At 47.1% G+C, this 22818-nt stretch overlaps 1 protein-coding gene across 5 annotated transcripts in view; it reads left to right on the forward strand.

Moving 5' to 3' along the window:
• HAUS8 (HAUS augmin like complex subunit 8) overlaps positions 1-18354 on the forward strand; it is a 35804-nt gene extending 17450 nt beyond the window's left edge. For 3 of the 5 annotated variants that reach the window (XM_061149933.1, XM_061149934.1, XM_061149937.1), the window contains exons 9-11: positions 629-770; positions 5681-5822; positions 7131-7534. In XM_061149933.1, coding sequence (XP_061005916.1) covers positions 629-770; positions 5681-5822; positions 7131-7317 — 471 coding nt within the window. In that variant the 3' untranslated portion in view covers positions 7318-7534. Of the gene's footprint in view, positions 1-628; positions 771-5680; positions 5823-7130; positions 7535-13427; positions 13963-16921 lie in introns of those variants that run through there. The other 2 variants (XM_061149936.1, XM_061149935.1) reach the window with 2 other exon arrangements.
• Positions 18355-22818: the final 4464 nt, after the last annotated feature.

Here is a 22818-nt window from a genome sequence, read left to right on the forward strand (position 1 = left end):
GGCCCAGCCTTCCTGGGTCCACCGTGATCCCAGTCGAGGGCTCAGCCCTGGAACATGCTGGAAGGCCAGCACATGTTCCTGGTGAGGAGGCCTGGGCCACCTTGCTACCGGCCGGCTGGGACTGGGGAGAGCCCGCCCCCCCCGGAAGCTGCCCAGGGAGACCTGGCAGGGCCAGTGCTGCGTCTTTTTATTAAGGTTTGTCTAATCAGATGTTCTAAATGGTGCGGCCAGTTCTTAAATGGTGGTATCCGCATCACTGACTCGATGGACAGGAAACTGAGCAAGCTTGGGGAGATAGTGGAGGGCAGAGGAGCCTGGAGTGCTGCAGTCCAGGGGCTTTCAAAGAGTCGGACACGACTTAGCGACTGAACAACAATCAGTTTCTTTATTTTTATTTTCTTATACTTTTGCCTGCACCGTGCAGCCCGTGGGATCTGAGATTCCCCAACCAGGGATTGAACCCACATCCCCGCAGTGGAAGCACTCCAAGTGTGGAGTGTTCACCCCTGGACCCCCAGGGAAGTCCCAGAACAGTGCTGAATCTTTACCTCACACGTGCCGTCCTGTGAACTTGCAGGGAGGGGAGCGCAGGGCTTCATCTCATAGGCTCTTCCCTCCCTGCCTGCAGATTGAGATGCTGAGCCCCTTGGAGGCTGTGGCCAGCCGCTTTCGGGAACAGTACAAGACATTCGCAATGGCCCTGGACACCACACGGCATGAGCTGCCCGTGAAATCAGTCCACCTGGATGGAGACAGGCAGCTCTTCTTAGGTGAGAGCTGGGCAGCTGCTGGGCAAGGGGCAGGCCAAGCCACTGCTGCATGTTGGCATCTCCTGGGTCCTGGGTCCCTTTATCCCTCTGTGTCATGTCCCAGGCCTCCTCACAAGGAGATGGTGTGTCCCCCGTCAAATGGCAGAGGATGCGGGGGGCCGGTGAGGCTGACGTTTGCTCAGGGTCGGGTCCTGAGTCAGAGCTGCATTGGGATTTGACCCCAGGTTTGTAGGATGACCCTTCAGTGATCTCCTGCCCTGAAAGGCGTGCTGGGGAGCCTGCTGTCTCTCAGGCTGGGGCAGATCTAGTGAGGTGCTTTGGCAGCTGGGAAACCACAGGGCCACCACCCCCTACCTCGTCATGTCTTCTAAGTGGAGCGGAGGTGATACCTTTCCCGTAGGGCATTCCCATCTAATACTTCACTTGAAGAAGTTGGCAGGTGTGAAGAGCACCATCCAAGACCCTACGGTTCTCTTGCGAACAAGTCTCTTTCTCAAGCAAGTTTTCAGCTGCCCTAGAGTTTGCCTCCTTCGTTCCTTCCTTTCTCTCCCACTTTCTATCTCCCTTCCTTCTGTCCTCATTTAAGTATAATTGAATTAGTGTTGTGTTAATTTCTGCTGTGCAGCAAAGTGATTCAGCCATGTGTGTGTGCTCAGTCGTGTCTGACTCTTTGTGACCCCATGGACTGTGGCCCACCAGGCTCCTCTGTCCATGGGATTCTCCAGGCAAGAATACTGGAGTGGATTGCCATTTCTTCCTCCAGGGGCTCTTCCCCATCCAGTGATCGAACCCAGGTCTCCTGCTTTGGCAGAGAGGTTCTTTACTGCTGAGCCACCAGGGAAGCCCAATTCAACTCTACATATATATGTGTGTGTGTGTATATATATATTAAAAAAATCATTTTTTATATTCTCTTCCATTATGGTTATGGAGAAGGAAATGGCAGCCCACTCCAGTATTCTTGCCTGGAGAATCCCAGGGACAGAGGGGCCTGGTGGGCTGCCGTCTATGGGGTCGCACAGAGTCAGACACGACTGACACGACTTAGCAACCATTATGGTTACTCACAGGATACTGCATATACTTCCCCAGTAGGGCCATATTGTTTTATCATTCTATATATACTTTGTTTGCATCTACTAATCCCAAACTTCTTACTCAGTGATCATTGCAAAGAAATAGAGGAAAACAATAGATTGGGAAAGACTAGAGATCTCTTCAAGAAAATTAGAGATACCAAGGGAACATTTCATGTAAAGATGGGCACAATAAAGGACAGAAATGGTGTGGCTCTAACAGAAGTTATTAAGAAGAGGTGGAAAAATTACACAGAAGAACTATACAGAAAAGGTCTTCATGAGTGAGATAACCATGATAGTGGGATCACTTACCTAGAGCCAGACATCCTGGAATGCGAAGTCAGGTGGGCCTTAGGAAGCATCATTACGAACAAAGCTAGTGATGGAATTCTAGTTGAGCTATTTCAAGTCCTTAAAGATGATGTAAAAGTGCTGCACTCCAATGCCAGCAAATTTGGAAAACTCAGCAGTGACCACAGGACTGGAAAAGGTCAGTTTTCATTCCAATCCCAAAGAAGAGCAATGCCAAAGAATGCTCAAACTACTGCACAATTGCACCCATCTCACACACTAGTAAAATAATGCCCAAAATTCTCCAAGCCAGGCTGCAACAGTACGTAAACCGTGAATTTCCAGTTGTTCAAGCTGGATTTAGAAAAGATAGATGAGCCAGAGATCAAATTGCCAACATCCGTTTGATCATCAAAACAGCAAGAGAGTTCCAGAAAAACATCTACTTCTGCTTTATTGGCTATGCCAGAGCCTTTGACTGTGTGGATCACAACAAATTGGAAAATTCTTCAAGAGATAGGAATACCAGACTACCTGACCTGCCTCCTGGGAAATCTATACGCAGGTCAAGAAGCAACAGTTAGAACCGGACATGGAACAACAGACTGGTTCCAAGTTGGAAAAAGAATACGTCAGGGCTTTGTTATGTCAAGGTATTATCACCCTGCTTATTTAACTTCTCTGCAGAGTACATTATGCGAAATGCCGGGCTGGATGAAGTGAAAACTGTAATCAAGATTGCTGGCAGAAATATCAATTACCTCAGATATGCAGACAACACCACCCTTATAGAAGAAAGTGAAGAAGAACTAAAGAGCCTCTTGATGAAAGTGAAAGAGAAGAGTGGAAAAAGTTGGTTTAAAACTCAACATTCCTACCATTATGGCATCCAGTCCCATCATTTCATGGCAAATAGATGGGGAAACAATGGAAACAGTGACAGACTTTATTTTTGGGGGGCTCCAAAATACTACAGATGGTAACTGCGGCCATGAAATTAAAAGACCTTGGCTCCTTGGAAGAAAAGCTATGACCAACCTACACGGGATATTAAAAAGCCAGAGACATTACTTTGCTGACAAAGGTCCGTATAGTTAAAGCTATGGTTTTTTCAGTTGTCATGTATGGATGTGAGAGCTGGGCCATAAAGAAAGCTGAGTGCTGAAGAATTGATGCTTTTGAACTGTGGTGTTGCAGAAGACTATTGAGAGTCCCTTGGACTGCAAGGAGATCAAAACAGTCAATCCTAAAGGAAATCAGTCCTGAATATTCATTGGAAGGACTGATGCTGAAGCTGAAACTCCAATACTTTGGCCACCTAATGAGAAGAACTGACTCATTGTAAAAGACCCTGACACTGGGAAAGACTGAAGGCAGGAGGAGGAGGGGACAACAGAGGATGAGATGGTTGGATGGCATCAGCAACTTGATGGATGTGAGTTTGAGCAAGCCCTGGGAGTTGGTGCTGGACAGGGAAGCCTGGTGTGCTGTAGTCCATGGGGTCGCAAAGAGTTGGACCCGACTGAGCAACTGAACTAAACTGAACTGAATCCCAGACTTCACTCCATCTCTCTCCCAACCCACTGCTGCTTGGTAACCACCAGTCTATTCTCGTGTCTGTGAGCCTGTTTCTCTTTTGTAGATAAGTTCATTTGTACCCATTTTTTTTTACATTCCACCATAATGGCTGACATATGACGTTTGTCTTTGCCTGGCTCACTGCCCTGAGTGTGATGACCTCTGGGCCCGTCCATGCTGCTGCAGTGGCGTAGTTCACGCTTTTTCATGACTGAGTCGTATCCCACTGTGTGTATGTGCCCCGTCATCTTTATTCATTCATCTGTCGGTGGACATTTAGGTCGCTTCTGTGTCTTGGCTGTTGTGAATAGTGCTGCTATGAAGATAGGAGTGCATGTATCTTTTTGAATTAAAGTTTTGTCTAGGTAAATGCCCGGGAGTGAGATTGCTGGTTCACATGGCATAGTTTGGTAATTTCTAAGCTGAGCTCTCATGAGCCACTTGCATATGCTTTGTTTGAAGCTGATGTAAAATCAAGCCTTTTCCAATGTGAAATAGTATATGTATGGCACAGGACCTTGAAAAATGAGCCTTGTTGAACCATCATCCGTGTCCAGGTTTCTAATTTTATTTGTAACTTGGTCTCCATGTCTGATAAATTCCTTAGATAGTTGGGAGGAGTTGGGATTGGGGACTGTTAGAGTTTCCTAGGGCTTCTGTAACAAAATAGCACAAACAGAGTGGCTAAAAACAACAGATAAGTGTTCCCTCCGAGTTGAGGGGGCCACGTTGGGGTTGGATGCTTCTGGGATCTCTGGTGGAGAATGCCTCTCTCCTGGCTTCAGTATTCTGGCAGGTGTTCGCTGGTGGAGCATTTCTCCAAACTCTGCCCCTCTCTCTCTCTTTTTCCCCAGCTGTTCCTTTTATTTGTTTTGTATTTAATGATTTATTTTCTTTTTGGCTGCACTGGGTCTTTGTGGTTTTCTCTAGTTGTTGGAAGCAGGGGGCTCCTCTCATTTCTGTGTGCGGGCTCCTTGTTTCTGACCACGGGCTGTAGGCGCATGATCTTCAGGACTTGTGGCGGTCGGCTTAGTTGCCCTGAGGCAACTGAAGATCAGGGATCGAACCCGTGTCCCTCGCGTTGGCAGGCGGTTTCCTAACCTCCGGACCGCCAGGGAAATCCCTATTAAGTTTATTTTGGCTTTGTTTTTTTGTTTTTTATTACAGTGTTGCAGCACTGCCTCTGTCTTCACATGGCCTTGTTTCTGAGACTCCTTGTCTAAACTCCCCCCTTCTTACAAGAACACCAGTTGCTGGGTTAGGCCCCTCTCTAATGACCTCGTTCTAATTCAGTTACATCTCTGGAGACCTCATTTCCAGCTAGGTCACGTTCACAGGTACCTGAGATTAAGACCTGAACATGGCTTTTGGGGAGGACACAGTTCAGTCTGTCGGCAAAGAAGATGTGTGTTGATAAGAAGAACCCTTACAAGGGTCCCCAAGTGTTATAATGTACAGTTGTGACGTGTAGTGTTGGGACTTGTACCAGACTCAGAAATGCTGGTTTTGCTAGAGCAGGTGGGGGACCCAGTGCTCTTGCAGGTGGCTTTCTACATGGGGGTGATGTGGGGAGCGAGTGCAGAAGTGGTGGGACTGGGGAATGGAAACCACGGGTTTGTTCTTAAGTTACTTCTCGCCCAGATCTTCTCTGTCTTATGCATTCGTTTCTGTAGAGAGGACACCAGTATGCCATTTCAGGTGTGTTTCCGTAACTTCCTGGATGGCAGACACACCTGACCCATCGTCTCAGACCCCTGTGATCTCGGGCAGAGGGGCACAGAGGCGGTGCCCGTGCACGAATGTCTTCCCTCACTGCCCTTTCTTCCTTCAAGCCTTTCACAATTCTGGCATCACATGAGAGCATTCCAGCAAAAGGAGAAAAGTCTAGTTGGCCACCCAGCTCGTGTGTCCATTGCTTGGGGCGCCTTGAAACTGTGGTTGACGACCCCTTTTTCCCTCCAGACGAGTTGCAGCGGGAATTGACGACCACACGCCATCTGCTGGGAGAACTTGGCATTGGCAGCTCAGAAGACAATGTGAAGGCATTTGACATGATGAGGGAACTCAGGGAGGTGATCCAGAAGAAGGACCTGGAGCTCCGAAGGTATTGCAGAAAATAGTTTAAGAAAAAGATAGCACCCCTCCCTGCCACCTCCCCTTCGGGCAGAGGGGGGCTGTTGGCAGCTGCCCTGTGGAGGGTTTGCTGTGCTCCGGAGGGTGGGCAGCTCTGATATTTCCAGGGGCCAAGGGTACAAAGGTCCAGCGAGGCAGGGAGAGAGCAAGATTCTTGCAACCCAGGAAAACCCTGGTGTGTGTTCTTTTTCTAAGAAATTTTTTGTTGTTGGATGTGGACGGTTTTAAAGTCTTTATTGAGTTTGTTACAACATTGCTTCTGTTTGATGTTTTTTGGTATGGGAGGCATGTGGAATCTTAGCGCCCCAACCAGGGGTTGAATCCACACCCCTTGCATTGGAAGGTGAAGTCTTAACCACTAGACCACCAGGGAAGTCCCCTGTGTGTGTTCTTGAGCAGCCAAAATAGAAAGGGGCGATCACTTCCCCAGGGTAACATAGCACATCAGGGACCTTTAGATTGGTCTTTATGTGTTTTTCAGAACAGGGGCTTTGAGAGATCTTGGAACCTCTTATTAATGTCTAAATACATGTAGAAGAGCCACAGGTGGTCACGATGGCTTTCACGAACAGGCACCTTTGTGTAACCAGGGCCCAGGTCCATACAGCCCTTGGCCAATCCCACAAAGTTGCCTGCCTGCCCCCACCCACGGGACTTTTCTAATCATTGGGCTTTCCTCCACCTCTTCCAAAAGAGAATCTAGTTTTCTTCTCCTTTACGATGCCAAGTGTACTTCCCAAGGTGCCTGAAAAGTTTGAAAGGTCCTCATGATAAACACCACCTGCTATGGCATCACCTCACTCTGTGTGCCTGGGGTGAAATCAGACACGCCAACAGGTTCTAGGTTACCAGGGTCACGGGTGAATGGGAAACACGCTCATTTGGGAATGGGAATGAGGGTCACAGGAGTGAATGGAAAACACACGAATGGGAAAGCGTGTTTTATGCCGGCTTCCCCACCGCTGTGTACTTCATGGGATCCCTGGGACGGTGCCCCATTCACGGCTCTGCCTCCCGCCCTTAGGACGATTCCTGGCACGGTGTTGGTACTCCTTAAATATTTGTCGAGCAAACGACTCTTTTCCTTCACACCTGGCCAGTCCTGTTCTAGAGGCTTTGCTGTTTGAGTTCTGCTCAGACAAATCTTACTCACCCACGCTTTCCCACGAGCCCAAGGAGGGTCACCCTGAACCTGTCTCCCCCATGTGGCAGCCTCATAGGCGCTCGGGCAGGCTGGTAGGGGTGGTGAAAAGATTCCATCGTCTTCTTGTTGATGCAGGAGCTTCGACCAGGTTCTGGAACTTTCCGCCGAGGCAAGTAAAGAGGCAGCCTTAATCAACCAGGAGGTCTGGGAAGAGGCCCAGAGCCCCAAGGCCCTCAGCCGGTGGTATTTTAATCCCGAGGAGGCCACTGGCGGGGAAACTCAGGAAGAGGTTAGGAGCCCCTTGTGCCACGACGAGCTGTGAGTCACATGCAGAGTGTGTCCCCACCCCAGGCAAGGACGTCACTGCGCCCTATGGGGAGGAAGCATGGCCTGCGTCCCTCGTTAGGGCGGGGAGCCTGCCGCGGCCCGCCCAGGTTCTTGAGACTTGAGCACTTTATGTACTTAGCCTAGCCATGTAGTTATTTTTGTGTGATAATCTCATTTGATAATTTAACAAATAAAACTGTTTTGCAATGGAACTTTGGCTTTTCTGTAAGGGGCAGAAGAAGGCGCCTGTTGTCCCAGCTTTTTCTGAAAAGCTGGTCCTGAGCCTCAGAACCTCCCAGACGTTATGACCAGTTGACCCTTGAACAGTGTAGGTTTGAACTGCAGGTCATGGATCTTTTTCAGTAGTAAATACTACATGATGGTTTAGTTGCTAAGTCTTTTCTGACTCTTTTGTGACCCCATGGACTGTAGCCCACCAGGCTTCTCTGTCCATGGGATTTCCCAGGCAAGAATACTGGAGTGGGTTGCCGTTTCCTCCTTCAGGGGACCTTCTGAACCCAAGGACTGAACCCATGTCTCCTGCATTGCAGACGGATTCTTTACCACTGAGCCACCAGGGAACCTCAAATACTGTGTAGCATGATGCAGTCCTTGGTGGGGAGAATCCACGTTTCGGAACTTGTGGGTACGGAGGCAAAAATTCTGTGATTTTTTATTGTGGAGCCTCTAACCCAGTGCCGTTCAAGAGTCAGCTGTATTTCACTCTCAAGATGGCTTCGTGTCCTCAGTCACCGGGTGGTTCTGCTGAATGACCGACAGCGGGTTCGTAGTTGGTCCTCAAGTGGAGATTCTCCCTGCAGTCCAGAGCCCTGGTGGCCGTGCTGGGGGCACCCCTACAGGGTCTCGCAGGTGCCGCCTGCACCCCACTCAGGACTGTGGCACAGGGACCGCGTCCAGCCCGGCCCTGGCTCCCGTGCTCCCCAGGTGGGCCCGGGCAGTCTCCCTGGTTCCTGCGTGCCACACTTCCTGTCTACACGCCTCCTGTGCTGGGACACCAGGGCGGGGAGCGCTGCCCAGCGAGACGTAGGATCCATCCCCGTGGCACTTACTTTTTGTTTACATTATTCTTAAGTTTTTATCATTGAAAAAATATTTTTATCATTTTTAAAATTTACTATTTAACTTTTGGCTGTGTGGGCTCTCTCGTTGTGGGATGCAGGTTCAGTAGTTGCAGTACGTGGCCTTAGGGGCCCCTTGGCACGTGGGATCTTAGTTCCCTGACCAGAGGTCTAACCCGGGCCCCTGCATTGGGAGCTCCAAGTCTTAGCCACTGGACCACCAGGGAAGTCCCCCCATGATGCTTTTAGATTAAAGAAATGTGGCCTTTGTAACCCAAAGCCTGTGTACACAGCCTCTCTTTTGTCCCCCTTTCACCTGAACCCTGCCAACACTTCCCCTCCTCACGGGGGCCTCTGGGGCCTCCATCAGCAGGGTGTGGATTTACAGCTCTAGGTCGTGGTACAGGTGTCCCCACTCAGACGAAGGAGCCATTCCCACAAAACCCACAACCTTTTCCCAGCAAGCTGGTTTAAACCTCCCGATTTGCATCCACACTCCCAACCCTTCCATTCTTATATCTCCAAATCCATTGAAGCCCCCTGGAGTTTCCCGTGGAGCTCCTATATCAGAGTCCCAGAAACGTCTCCACATCCTGACCCATTTTCTTCCACCATTTGTGTGGGCTTAGAAATTATAGTTCAGGTTTGGCTGCTCCGTGGCACACGGGGGACCTCGTTTCCTGACCAAGGATCGAACTTGCGTCCCTTGCATTGAAAGGCGGGTTCTTAACCACTGGACCGCAGTGAAGGCTCTTGAATGGTACACTTGACCATAGTAAGCACGTTCATATATACAACCCTCCTGCAGCCTTCCCCACCTCCACCAAGGACAGTCCAAGCTTCTAGCCCTTAGGCCAAGCCCTCCTGTGGCCCTGTATTTAGGATATAAGTGTCTAATATCCTGCTACATGCTTTCATTTCCCTCTGCTCTTCCTCCTTTCTCTAGCAGCTTTTAGACTATTCATCTTCCCTGTAGTTCCCTTCATCTTTTAGCCTCTGTTAAACAATTGTGAAATTATGCCACCCACTATCTACAATGGGCAGTGGTGTCCCACATGCCTCAATTTAGCAAGGGCTATGAAGCAACTTAGCACACATGCACCCCAGAGAGCTGCAGAACGAACAGATGGTGTGTAAAGTATGTTCTGTCGTGTTAAGAACTAAACTGAAAACTCTTCAAAGAACAGCTATTCATTGTGAAAAGAAATCACATGGACTGGTTCCCATGAATTTTTAAATGAAAATAAATCAAAATAATGTGTAGGGTGTGGAATGATTAATGCTAAAATTTCTAAAAGCCTGAAAAGATAAACAAAAATGTGTTGAGAGAGAAGCTGTCTCTAGGGTGGAGTCACTGGGAACCTTGAGGTGGGAGGAATGCTTGCTTGTGATTCTTGTTGCATCTTTGTGTTCCTTTAACATTTAGGTCAAATACTTTCTCATCTGCATGTATCACATTTCCACAATAAAGTCATACAATGGAGCTCAAGCAAACACTCTTTTTTTTTTTTATTCTTTCTTTCTTTCTTTATTTATTTATTAGTTGGAGGCCAATCACTTCACAACATTTCAGTGGGTTTTGTCATACATTGATATGAATCAGCCATGGATTTACACGTATTCCCCATCCCGATCTCCGCTCCCACCTCCCTCTCTACCCGATTCCTCTGGGTCTTCCCAGTGCACCAGGCTGGAGCACTTGTCTCATGCATCCCACCTGGGCTGGTGATCTGTTTCACCATAGATAGTATACATGCTATTCTTTTGAAATATCCCACCCTCACATTCTCCCACAGAGTTCAAAAGTCTGTTTTGTATTTCTGTGTCTCTTTTTCTGTTTTGCATATAGGGTTATCGTTACCATCTTTCTAAATTCCATATATATGTGTTAGTATGCTGTAATGTTCTTTATCTTTCTGGCTTACTTCACTCTGTATAAGGGGCTCCAGCTTCATCCATCTCATTAGGACTGGTTCAAATGAATTCTTTTTAACGGCTGAGTAGTATTCCATGGTGTATATGTACCACAGCTTCCTTATCCATTCAACTGCTGATGGGCATCTAGGTTGCTTCCATGTCCTGGCTATTATAAACAGTGCTGCGATGAACATTGGGGTGCACGTGTCTCTTTCAGATCTGGTTTCCTCAGTGTGTTTGCCCAGAAGTGGGATTGCTGGGTCATATGGCAGTTCTATTTCCAGTTTTTTAAGAAATCTCCACACTGTTTTCCATAGCGGCTGTACTAGTTTGCATTCCCACCAACAGTGTAATAGGGTTCCCTTTTCTCCACACCCTCTCCAGCATTTATTGCTTGTAGACTTTTGGATAGCAGCCATCCTGACTGGCGTGTAATGGTACCTCATTGTGGTTTTGATTTGCATTTCTCTGATAATGAGTGATGTTGAGCATCTTTTCATGTGTTTGTTAGCCATCTGTATGTCTTCTTTGGAGAAATGTCTGTTTAGTTCTTTGGCCCATTTTTTGATTGGGTCATTTATTTTTCTGGAATTGAGCTGCAGGAGTTGCTTGTATATTTTTGAGATTAATCCTTTGTCTGTTTCTTCATTTGCTATTATTTTCTCCCAATCTGAGGGCTGTCTTTTCACCTTACTTATAGTTTCCTTTGTAGTGCAAAAGCTTTTAAGTTTCATTAGGTCCCATTTGTTTAGTTTTGCTTTTATTTCCAATATTCTGGGAGGTGGGTCATAGAGGATCTTGCTGTGATTTATGTCGGAGAGGCAAACACTCTTTTTAAAAATATTTATTTTTATTTATTTCTTTGGCTGTGCTGGGTCTCAGTTGCAGTACATGGTGTCTTTGATCTTTGTTGCAGTATGTGGGAATCTTTAGGTAAAACAGTGTTAGTTGTTCAGTGGTGTCCAATTCTTTGCAACTCCACAGACTGTAGCCCGCCAGGCTCCTCTGTCCATAGGATTCTCCAGGCAAGAATACTGGAGTGGTTGCCATTTCCTTCTCCTGGGGGATTTTCCCAACCCAAGGATTGAATCCGGGTTTCCTACATTGTATCATGTTGAGATCTAGTTGGCTGACCAGGGATTGAACTTGGACTCCCTGCACTGGGAACATGGAGTCTTAGTCACTGGACCACCAGGAAAGTCCCCAGACAGGCTTTCTAAATTCTCATGCTTGTGTTTAAGTTATGGTCTCAATCTCAGCATTGTTGATGTTTGGAGCCAGATCATTTTTTGCAGTGGAGGCCATCCTGCACACGGAGGGATGTTGAGTAGCATCCCTGCCCTTCATTCGCCAAGTCCAGTAGCATTCTTCCAACCAAACATGTGTCTGGACATTGCCAAGTGACCCCGAGAGTTGGAACCACTCTATGTGATAACCCCTATGATGGGAGGGGGTGCAGGCCCATTCCTTGTGCCCACCCCCACCCCACCGGCCACACCGTCTTTCTCTGCTTCATTCATTGCGAAAGAAAAGACTAAAAGGCAGATGTGTGTGACTGCTCCTCTACCATGACTGTGCTGAGAATGAGCACAAATAACTGGAAAAAATCTAAACCAGGGTTGGCAAACTACAGTGAAAGTGAAAGTGTTAGTTGCTCAGTGGTGTCCAACTCTTTGCTACCTGATGGACTGGAGCCCGCCAGGCTCCTCTGTCCATGGATTCCCCAGGCACGAATACTGGAGTGGGTTGCCATTTCCTCCTCCAGGGGAACTTCCCGACTCAGGGATCCAACCTGGGTCTCCTGCATCGTAGGCAGATTCTTTACCATCTGAGCCATCAGGCAAACTTACACAGACTCCAAGCCAAATCTGAACCTTCTCCCATGACTGCATGTAAAGTTTTATTGAAACGCAGTCACACCCTTTCTGTACAAATGGTCTGTGTTTGCTTTCACTCTGATGGCAAAGTTGTCTATGTGATGAAGACCTTTAGGTCTGCAAAGCCTAAAGTACTTTCCATCTGATGTAGTAAAAGTTTGCCGACCCTGATCGAAACAGTAAAGTAGGAAATTAACTTATTAAAGAACATAGTCAGTTTTTTTCCTATGGGACTCAAAGCTGTCACCATTTTTGAATGAAAGTTTATGGGCCAAGAAATAGATTTGCTTTTTGTGAATTGCTCCCATGCAAAAGAAGAGCTTCCCACTAGTGCTGGAGAGGCAGGCATGCAAGAGGTTGGACAAAGTGCTGTGCTAGGGAGGGCCTTCCCAGATTTCTTAGACAATGAGCACACTGACTAGAATTGAACATCAAATATGCCAACGCTGATGGTCTGAGTGACAGGTCGTGAGAAAGCTTCTGCCCTCTTGGTCTACGTTTTCTTTTTTTTTTTTTTGTAATGAGCACAGGTGTACAATCAGAAAAGCTATGGTTTCATATCAGTTTGTTGACAACTTACAGAAGGAGGGGTTAGGGTAAATTGTCATAGCAAATTGGAGATAAGAAGACACAACCCAAGGTGGTGCTCAAATTCTCTCTGAAAATCCTGCAGTCAGAGTACTCACAAAACAAAGAACTAATGCAAATAAGCAGTGTCAGTATTCTTGCCTCAGAAAATTCCGTGGACAGGGAAACCTGGCCAGCTATGGTCCGGGGGAGTGGCTGAGAGTCAGACACGACTGAGTGACTCACACACACACATACTGTGGTGACACAGCTCTTCTCTAGGAGCACACAGGGAAGGAAGTGACCATCTCTGTGAAGGGAGTTACAACCACCCTCCACTCCTACCTCCTTCCTCCCCAGATCTTCCCGCACCTCTTAACACCTCCCCAGTCTGCCATCACACCAAAACTCCTTGCCAGCTCCTTCTGACTCTTCCAGTAAGGAGAGAGGGATTTTTAATTTCATACACCTGAAACCATGCTCATCACTACCTGGAAATCAGGGCTGTTTCATGCCCACCTTCTCTATTAAAAACCTTTGCAATTCCCTTCCTAGTTACATACACCAAATAATTGGAAACAAGTTGTCTTAGACTGTCTGGGCTGCTATAACTGAATACCATAGACTGGGCAACTTACAAACAACAGAAAGTATATTTCTTGCAGTTCTAGGAATCCAAGACCAAGGCACCAGCAGATTCAATATCTGGTGAGGGCTGCTTCCTGGTTCATAGACGGCGTCTTCTTGCTGTGTCCTCACATGGTGGAAGGGGGTCTCCTTTATGAGGGCACTAATTCCATTCATGGGGGCTCCACCCTCATGACCTAATCATCCCAAAGGCCATGTTGGAAGCTATCTGTCAAACTGGACAAAGTCAGCATATGTTTCAGAACACGAAGGATTAAAGGAAAGACTTTCAAACCTTCAGAGAAAGAAGAAAAAAATTAAAGTCCTTGTGTGTGAATTTTCAGTAGCAACATGGGCAGCTGGAAAGGAGTGGAACTAGACCTTGTCTGGGTGATGCTCAGGTTTTTCAAAATGAAAAAATAACAGTATACAGGTAGTAGAGCTGACAAAAAGCAAGACAACAGTTGCCACACACAAATTCATGGTTACTTTCAAAAAGGAAGGTAAGGTCAGGGAGTAGCAACACTTTAACTTGGGGGTGAGAACATAAGAGTGAGTCTATTATTAACTTTTTTGACCTTCATCTAGAAGGTTTTTTTTGTTTTTTTTTTTTAACACGTTTATTGAGATGTAATCCACGCACCACATAATCCATCCATTTAAATTGTATAATTAGGGGAAAGGAGGGAGGCTCAAGAGGGAGGGGATATATGTATACATGGACAAGATTCGCATTGTTGTATAGCAGAAACTGACATAACATTGTAAAGCAATTATCCCCCAATAAAAAAATTTCAAAAATTAAAAAATGTGTGTGTGCTCCGTCATGTCCAACTCTTTGCAACCCCATGGACTGCAGCCCACCAGGCTCCTCTGTCCGTGGAATTTTCCTGGTAAGCCTACTGGAATGGGTTGCTATTTCCTCCTCTAGAGGATCTTCCTGACCCAGGGATGGAAACTGTGTATCCTAGCGGGCAGGATTCTGTACCACTGAGGCACCTGGAAAGCACCCCCTCCCCAAAATAAATAAAGTGTATTATTAAAGGGGGATATGGCTGAATGCTAAAGTATGATGATTCTTCGCAAGGTGATGAAAAAACTTTAAAATTGATTATGGTGATGGTTGCACAAATCTGTGGATATTCTAAAATGGTATCTCATTGTGGGCTTGATTTGTATTTCCTTAATGATTTATGATGTTGAGAATCTTTTCAAATGCATACTGACCATTTGTATATCTTATTTGGAGACATGTTGTCTTAGTTTGTGCTGCTGTAATGAATCTACTGTAAACTGAGTGCTTAAACCAAGAGCTTATCCAGTGGTCATGTATGGACATGAGAGCTGGACCATAAAGAAAGCTGAGTGCCAAAGAGTTGATGCTTTTGAACTGTGGTGTTGGAGAAGACTCTTGAGAGTCCCTTGGACTGCAAGGAGATCAAATCAGTCAATCCTAAAGGAAATCAGTCCTGAATATTCATTGGAAGGACTGATGCTGAAGCTGAAACTCCAATACTTTGGACACCTGTGAAGAACTGACTCATTGGGAAAAGACCCTGATGCTGAGAAAGTCTGAAGGTGGGAGGAGAAGGTGATGACAGAGGATGAGATGGTTGTATGGCATCACTAACTCGATGGACATGAATTTGAGCCAGCTCTGGGAGTTGGTGATGTTTAGGCAAGGCTGGTATGCTGCAGTGCATGGGGTTGCAAAGAGTCAGACACAACTGAGTGACTGAACTGAACTGAACTGAGTGCTTAAACAGCAAACATTTTTGACAGTTTTGGAGGCTGAGGAATTCTGAGATCATGGTTATGTTCTTGGTGAAGACCCTCTTCCTGATTTACAGATGGCCATCTTCTCCCAGGTGGCACAGTGGTAAAGAATCCACCTTCCAAAGCAGGAGACTCAGGTTCAATCCCTGGATTGGGAAGATCCCCTGGAGAAGGAAATGGCAACCCACTCCAGTATTTTTGCCTGGAAAATCCTGTAGACAGGAGCCTGGCAGGTTGCAGTTCATGAGGTCGCAAAGAGCTGGACACAACTGAGCGCATGTGTGTGCACACACACGCACACATGTTTTAGCTGTATCCTCACGTGGCAGAAAGGAGAAAGAGAAGAGATCACTTACTCTGGTGTCTTTTCTTACAGTCTCATTCATGGGGATTCCATCCTCATGACTTAATCACTTTCCAACTTCTCAACATCCTAATATCATCCCTTTAGATATTTTAATTTCACACTGTTAATTTAGGGGGAACATGATATTCAGTCCATGGCAAATATCTATTCAGATCCTTTGTCCATTTTTAAAAAGATTCCACCTCTACAAGAGATCATTTGGTACTTGCCTTTCCCTGATTTATTTCGTTTCATTATTGCCATCAAGGTCCACCCATATTGTCACAGATGGCAAGATTTTCTCCTTTTTTATAACAAAATAATATTCCATTGCATATATACATATCTTCCATTTTCTTTATCCATGGACATTTAGGTTGCTTCTGTGTTGGCTACTGTAAGTAATGCAGTGAAAATGAGGGTGCAACTCTTTTTTAAAAACTATTTTCTTAAAAAAATTTTTTATTGATTTATTTTTGGCTGTGCTGAGTCTTAGCTGCTACATGCAGACTTTCTCTAGTTGCAATGCTCTGGCTTCTCATTGCGGTGGTTTCTCTTGTGGAGTGAGGGCTCAGTAATTGTGGAATACGGGCTTGGTGGCTCCATGGCATGTGAGATCTTCCCAGACCGGGGATCAAACCCATGTCCTCCACATTGGCAGGTGGATTCTGAACCACTGGACCACTAGGGAAGTCCACAGATAACTTTTGGAATTAGTAATTTTGTTTCCTTCAGATGAATACTCAGAAGTGGAATTGCTGAACCATATGTTGTAACCTCTAGTCTGCACAGAATGGGCTGAGGTGGACAGAGATGAGACCAGAAGGAAGAGGCCCCAGAGATGCAGTCCTGAGGTCACCTGTGCCTCCAGTTATCTTTGAGGTGCCCACTCTGGACCAGGCACCTCACTGGAGGTGAGCTGGAGCATCCTGTCCCTACAGTGTCCTCAGCTGGGTAGCAGTGCTATTGAGGGATGGCACTCAGGTCAGTTGGGAAGTTGGCAGGGGACCCAGAGTGGACAGCGCCCCTGCCCGTGACTGGGGGTGGGGGAGAAAAGCACCCCGAAGGACCACTGCCAGGCCAGATGTTCAAGGAGGAGATGAGGAAGGGGGCTTGCAGGAGTCAGAGGACATGCTGACACAGCCTCTCTGCCTGACTTCCATGCCCTTCCATCTTCCCTTTTCTGGTCCTGGTGCTGAAGTTCTCCCGATGGACTCTAGGGAGCAGCAAGTCCCCAGCTCGAAAGCGTCCACTTTTTCAGTCCCGCGGCCAATTGTGTCCTGCTGCAGCCATCACCCATCAATTCAGATGAAATTGTTCATGTCTTTTCACACTTTAAAAAAGAAAGTCTTGATGCTCACATTGTATTCGTGTTTTAGTATTTCTTACATCTCAGACTTCTTTTGACAGTTTCATTGTAGAAAATTGAGATCATCGAAAGGAGAGTTGCAAATCATCAAAAACTGTCACCAGCAGCAGAGACAAGCACAATTCATATTCTGGAGCATATGATTCCATTCAAATTTCAGACAAAAATGAAGTGGAAATGCACCCTGGTGATATGCCATCTGCAATAGCATGGGCATCTTTATGTGTCAAATGTCATCTCTTCCTGGCTTTGTTTCACGTTTTCCTGTTGCACCGGAATTGTAGGGGTGGGTTGTGAGCCCCAACTCTCTCCTGGAAACTCTCAGCTCTGCACCCTGGATGGTCACCAGGCATTGTGTGTTCTGTCTGACTGTCACGTGGAACATTCAAGTGATGGTGAACTGTGGTGGAGTTTTGTTTGTTTGTTGTTTGGCTCTGCCGAGTAGCATGAGGGATTTCAGACCCCTGACCAGGGGTGAAACCTGTGCCCACTGTGGTAGAAGCATGGTGTCCTAACCAGCGAAGTCCCATGATGGAGGTTTCAATTCTGGGGTTGTTGGTCTTCAAAGAGAATTCCGCATCCTGAGAAGGTTGAGTCTATTTGGGGTACTACCTGGAAGAGACATTAAAAGAACAAGATTTGCCCAAAGGACCAATGAGACTCAGGCAGACACCTGGTCCTCATGGAGAATGTGTTTGAGTGCCATAGTAGGGTGAAATTTGCACCCCCGCCCCAAGTTACCTCTGAATCCTGACCCCTGGAACCTGTGACTGTGAATTTATTTGGAAAACAGTCTTTGCAGATGTAATAAAGTGAGGAATCTCGAGATCTGGGTGAGCCCTAAAGCTGATGACAAGTGTCCTTACAAAAGAAAGACAGAGGGGAGATTTGAGACAGAAAGAAATTTGTGAAGACGGAGGCAGAAACTGGAGTGATACGGCCACAAGCCAAGGAATGCTGAGAGCTCCCAGAAGCTTGAAGAAGCAAGAAGACACCTCTTCTATAGACGTTGGAGGGTACATGGCCCTGCTGATGATATCTTTCTTGTTTCCTTTTTCCTTTTTTAAATGAAAAAAGAAATGTATAGGACTTTGCTGGTGGCCCAGTGGTTAAGAATCTGCCTGCCAAAGCAGGGGATATGGGTTTGATCCCAGGTCTGGGAAGATCGCACATGCCGTGGGGCAACTAAGCCTGCGTGCTGTGGAGCCCGAGTCTGTGCTCTAGAGCCTGTGTTTTGCTGCAAGAGGCGCCATCACAATGGGAGAATGGAAACGAATAGTAGCCCCCACTTAGCACAACTAGAGAAAGCCCGTGCACAAAAACAAAGACCCAGCGTAGCCAAAAATAAATAAGCAGTTTAAATATGTATAGTTTATTTCCAATGTTGTATTAGTTTCTAATGTATGGCAAAGTGATTCAGATAGAAATGTACATATATTGTATATATAATATATTCCTTTTCAATATTATTTCCCATTAATTGGTTATTACAAGGTACTGAATATATTTCCCTATGCTATACAGTAAGTCCTTGTTGTTTATCTATTGTAGGTATAGTAGCTTCATCTGCTAGTCCCAGTCTCCTCATTTATCCCTCCCCACCCCCTTCCCCTTCGGTAACCATGAGTTGCTGACACCTTGATTTCGGACTTCTGACCTCCACAACTGCATGAGAATAAGTTTCTGTTGTTTGAAGCCACCAAGTGTGTAGCTGTTTGTGGCAACAGCCCTAGGAGACTAATACAGGGTCCAGTCAGACACATGGGGAGAAGAGGGTGTCAGGGACCATTTCTGCCTCCTGAGCTGACCCTTGATCTCAGGGGGCCTGCAGCAGCTTGAAGAAAAGCTTCGGTTCCCAGCCCGAGATTGAGGTCAGGTCGTGGCAGTGAGACCACTGAATCCTAGCCACTGGACCAGGGGTCAGTGACAAGGGCCCTGGCTTCTCGGCTTTGCAGAAAAGAATTTCCACGAAGATAGGAAATAGTGAGACAAAGTAAAGTATTTTTTAGGAGGAAAAAATGAGTACAGTGCGTGTGGACAGACACACAGGCGGGCTCAGGAGAGTCATTGAGTCACATCCTTGTGATAGTTTGATTTACTGTTATGGGGCATTTCTTTGAGGTTCCCTTTGGCCAATCATTTTGATTTGCCTGGCCCTGAGTCTGTATTTGGTATATCTCAGGATCCTTCCATATATGCACGTGCATCTCTTAGCCAAGATGAATTCTAGTGAAGAGACTTATAGGTAGTTGACATCACTTAGTGTGAGGTGATGTCCCATTCCTTTTTGACCTCCAGGGTCTTCTGTGCATGTGTATGGGAGAGGTCTCCTTAACTTTAAGAATGAGGAACATGTGGTCTTTTATCTCTTATCTGGGCAGGGCCCAGACCCCTCCATCATCCTGCTCTTATGGAGTTTCTGTCCACAGGGGAGAAACTGTTCAGCCTATTGTTGTTGCTATTCAGTCCTGTCTGACACTTTGTGACCCCATGGACTGCAGCACAGCAGGCTTCCCTGTCCTTCACTAACTCCCTGAGTTTGCTCAAACTCATGTCCATCAGGTCGGTGATGCCATCCAACCATCTCATTCTCTGTTGTCCCCTTCTCCTCCCTCCTTCGATCTTTCCCAGCATCGTGGTCTTTTCCAATGAGTCGGGTCTTTGCATCAGGTGGCCATAGCATTGGAGCATCAGCTTCAGCATCAGTCCTTCCAGTGAGTATTCAGGGTTGATCTCCTTTAGTATTGACTGGTTTGATCTCCTTGCAGTCCAAGGGACTCTCAAGAGTCTTCTCCAGCACCACAGTTCAGAAGTGTCAATTCTTTGTTGCTCAGCCTTCTTTATGGTTCAACTCTCATGTCCATACATGGCTACTGGAAAAATCATAGCTTTGACTATACGGACCTTTGTTTGGCCTGGGGCCACAGCTATCTCCTGCTTCACCCTCACTGCTCAGACTGGGGGTGGGGGTCCTCTGGCCTGAGGTTGTTTAGTGAGTCTGGACAAGATGCAGCTTTCAACCTTCTCCCTCGGCTACCTCGATTCAAGGCAGGAGCTGTGGCTGCCAAATGTAGCTGCTGGAGTGAACCAGACAAGGTGGGGAGAAGTAGACCCAGGCGCGTGAGAATGACTTAATGTGACTGGTGAGAGCTCCATGGGCCGTTATCAGAACAAGGCCAGATAATCTGAACCTGGACCGTCTCACCTGCCACAACTCAAGTTCAGACACTCCCTTCCTAGGACCTGCCACAGCCAGGGCTTGGGATGGGTTTCCACAGGTGAATCTCAGACCACTCGACCCCGAGGAATGACAGTGAACCTGGATGTCGACAAACCCCTGTGTCCTTTTCTTTTGAAGTGAAATGCTGACTGGAGAGTGAATGATTGGGAGATGTGAAGACGTAAAAACAAAGAATAGCTGTTGGGCTGGAGAGCTGTTAACAGTTTAGACTATAATTCTGTCACATAACAGAATCACAGAACTCCCAGTTCCCTGAAAGATATAAAGTGAAAGTGAAGTCCCTCAGTCGTGTCCAACTCTTTGCAACCCCACGGACTGTAGTCCACCAGGATCCTACGTCCATGGGATTTTCCAAGCAAGAATACTAGAGTGGGTTGCCATTTCCTTCTCCAGGGGATCTTCCAGACCCACGGATCAAAGCCGGGTCTCCTGCGTTGTAGGCAGACGCTTTACCATCTGAGCCACCAGGGAAGTCCTCGAAAGATATAAAGGACTGACGAACATCCCTAACTTGTTTTTACAGGAAGCAGACCCCCACCAGGTCAAAACTGCAGACCACAAAAACATAGACCCTGTTGTTGTTTTGGTTTAGTCGCTAAGTTGTGTCCTCTTTTGCGGCCCCGTGGACTGTAGCCTGCCAGACCCCTCTGTCCATGGGATTTCCCAGCAAGAATACTGGAGTGAGTTGCCATTGCCTTCTCCAGGGGATCTTCCCGAGCCAGTGATCTAACCAGCATCTCTTGTGTCTCCTGCATTGGCTACCTAGGAGGCTCAAGATAGACCCTATACTGGTTGAAACCAGAAGGTTGATGATGCCTAAAACTTCACCTTGATGCCAACCAGTCACAGAATTGTCCCGGGGCTGCTCACACCCTGCTCCTTGAACACTATATAACTGTGTACTCCTCCCTCACAGTGGGTCACACAGTCTTGAGGGCATCAGCTCCCTGTAGCCCCCTTTGCCTGGCAAAGCCTTAAAAGCTACCCTTTCTACTTCACCCAAAACTCTGTCTCCGTGTTTCTATTTGGCACCTGTGAACAGAGGCCAAGTTTTGGCAAGAGATGGACAGCTTGGTTTCCCTGGGCCATCCATCTCTTCTCTGCTAACAGGGACTGTGATGGCCCCTTTCAAGGACTCTGGCTTCTGTGCAGAAAGCATCGTTTGTTTGTTTGTTTTCTTTGCCTTGAATGAACTCAGTGTGATAGACTCTACACATAACAAAACAGTGATCATTTTTGACGTTTGGAAGGGGCATTAAATGCTTTCATCATGTTATATAGGGCTTCCCTGGTGGCTCAGATGGTAAAGAATCTGCCTGCAACACAGGAGACCCAGGTTCAATCCCTGGGTTGGGAAGATCCCCTGGAGAAGGTATAATCATCACCACTATCTATATTCAAGAGTTTTTCATCAACCCCAATATAAACTCTCTGCTCACCAAAAACTGACTCCCCATGCCCCCACCCTCCCCCGCAAGCCCCAGCACCCTGTGAATCTTGATTCTACTTTCCATCTGTATGGATTTACCTATTTCAGGGCCCTCATAGAAGTGGAATCAGGCAGTAACTGTTCTCTGTCTAGCTCACTGAAATGTGGTTTTTAAATGATCAAATTAACTCTAAAGGGTGGTGTTGCTTGATCCCATGGCCTGACAGCCCCATCGAACAGGGAGACCCTGTTGACCCTGAGACCTGGGTTCCTTCCCTTCCTCCTCTGGCTGTGGCCAGCACCCGCGCCTGTTTCCATGAGGCGGCCCGTGGACCAGGCCTGCTCTCCTGCCGAGAAGCCCTTTCACCCTGCTTCATCCACAGCCCACATTCCTGCCTTTTCTGGTTAATTGGAACTGATTGGGTTCCAGGGAGTTCCGGAAGCCCCCCTCAGTGATCGCTGAGAACTCATGTCCTGAGGATTAGTTCAGTGAACCGTCGACCCTAAGAAATTAGGAGTTTTCCTGGCACAGTGAGCATCGCCGTGGTGGATGCAGAACTCAGGCCAGGATGCCCTCACTGCGAACCCAGGTGGGGTTTGGCTGGTGCTCGGGCGAATCGTGTGTGTGTGTGCTAAGTCACTTCAGTGGTGTCCGAATCTTTGTGACCCCATGGACTGTAGCCCGCCAGGCTCCTCTGTCCATGGGATTCTCCAGGCAAGAACACTGGAGTGGGTTGCCATGCCCTCCTCCAGGGTATCTTTCCGACCCACGGATCAAACCTGTGTCTTCTGTGGCTCCTGAATTGCAGGCAAATTCTTCACTGCTGAGCCACTGGGGAAGCCCAGGCAGATACTAGCATATCACTAATCCCCAACACAGGGGATCCATAGCTCTCATTTTTCCTCTTCCTTTGTGATTCTCTTTCCTTCTCCTGAAGGAGATCCAACCAGTTGATACTAAAGGAAATCAGTCCTAAATATTCATTGGAAGGACTGATGCTGAAGCTCCAATACTTTGACTACCTGGTGCGAAGAATTGACTCATTGGAAAAGACCCTGATGCTGGGAAAGGTTTAAGGCAGAAGGAGAAGGGGATGACAGAGGATGAGATGGTTGGATGGCATCACCAATGTGATGGGCATGAGTTTAAGTAAGCTCCAGGAGTTGGTGATGGACAGGGAAGCCTGGCGTGCTGCAGTCCATGGGGTCAAAAAGAGTCTGACATGACTGAGCGACTGAACTGAACTGTGCTGAGTCAGAATGTTCTG

This window comes from Dama dama, chromosome 9 (assembly GCF_033118175.1).
Source record: "Dama dama isolate Ldn47 chromosome 9, ASM3311817v1, whole genome shotgun sequence".
NCBI classification, from domain to species: domain Eukaryota; kingdom Metazoa; phylum Chordata; class Mammalia; order Artiodactyla; family Cervidae; genus Dama; species Dama dama.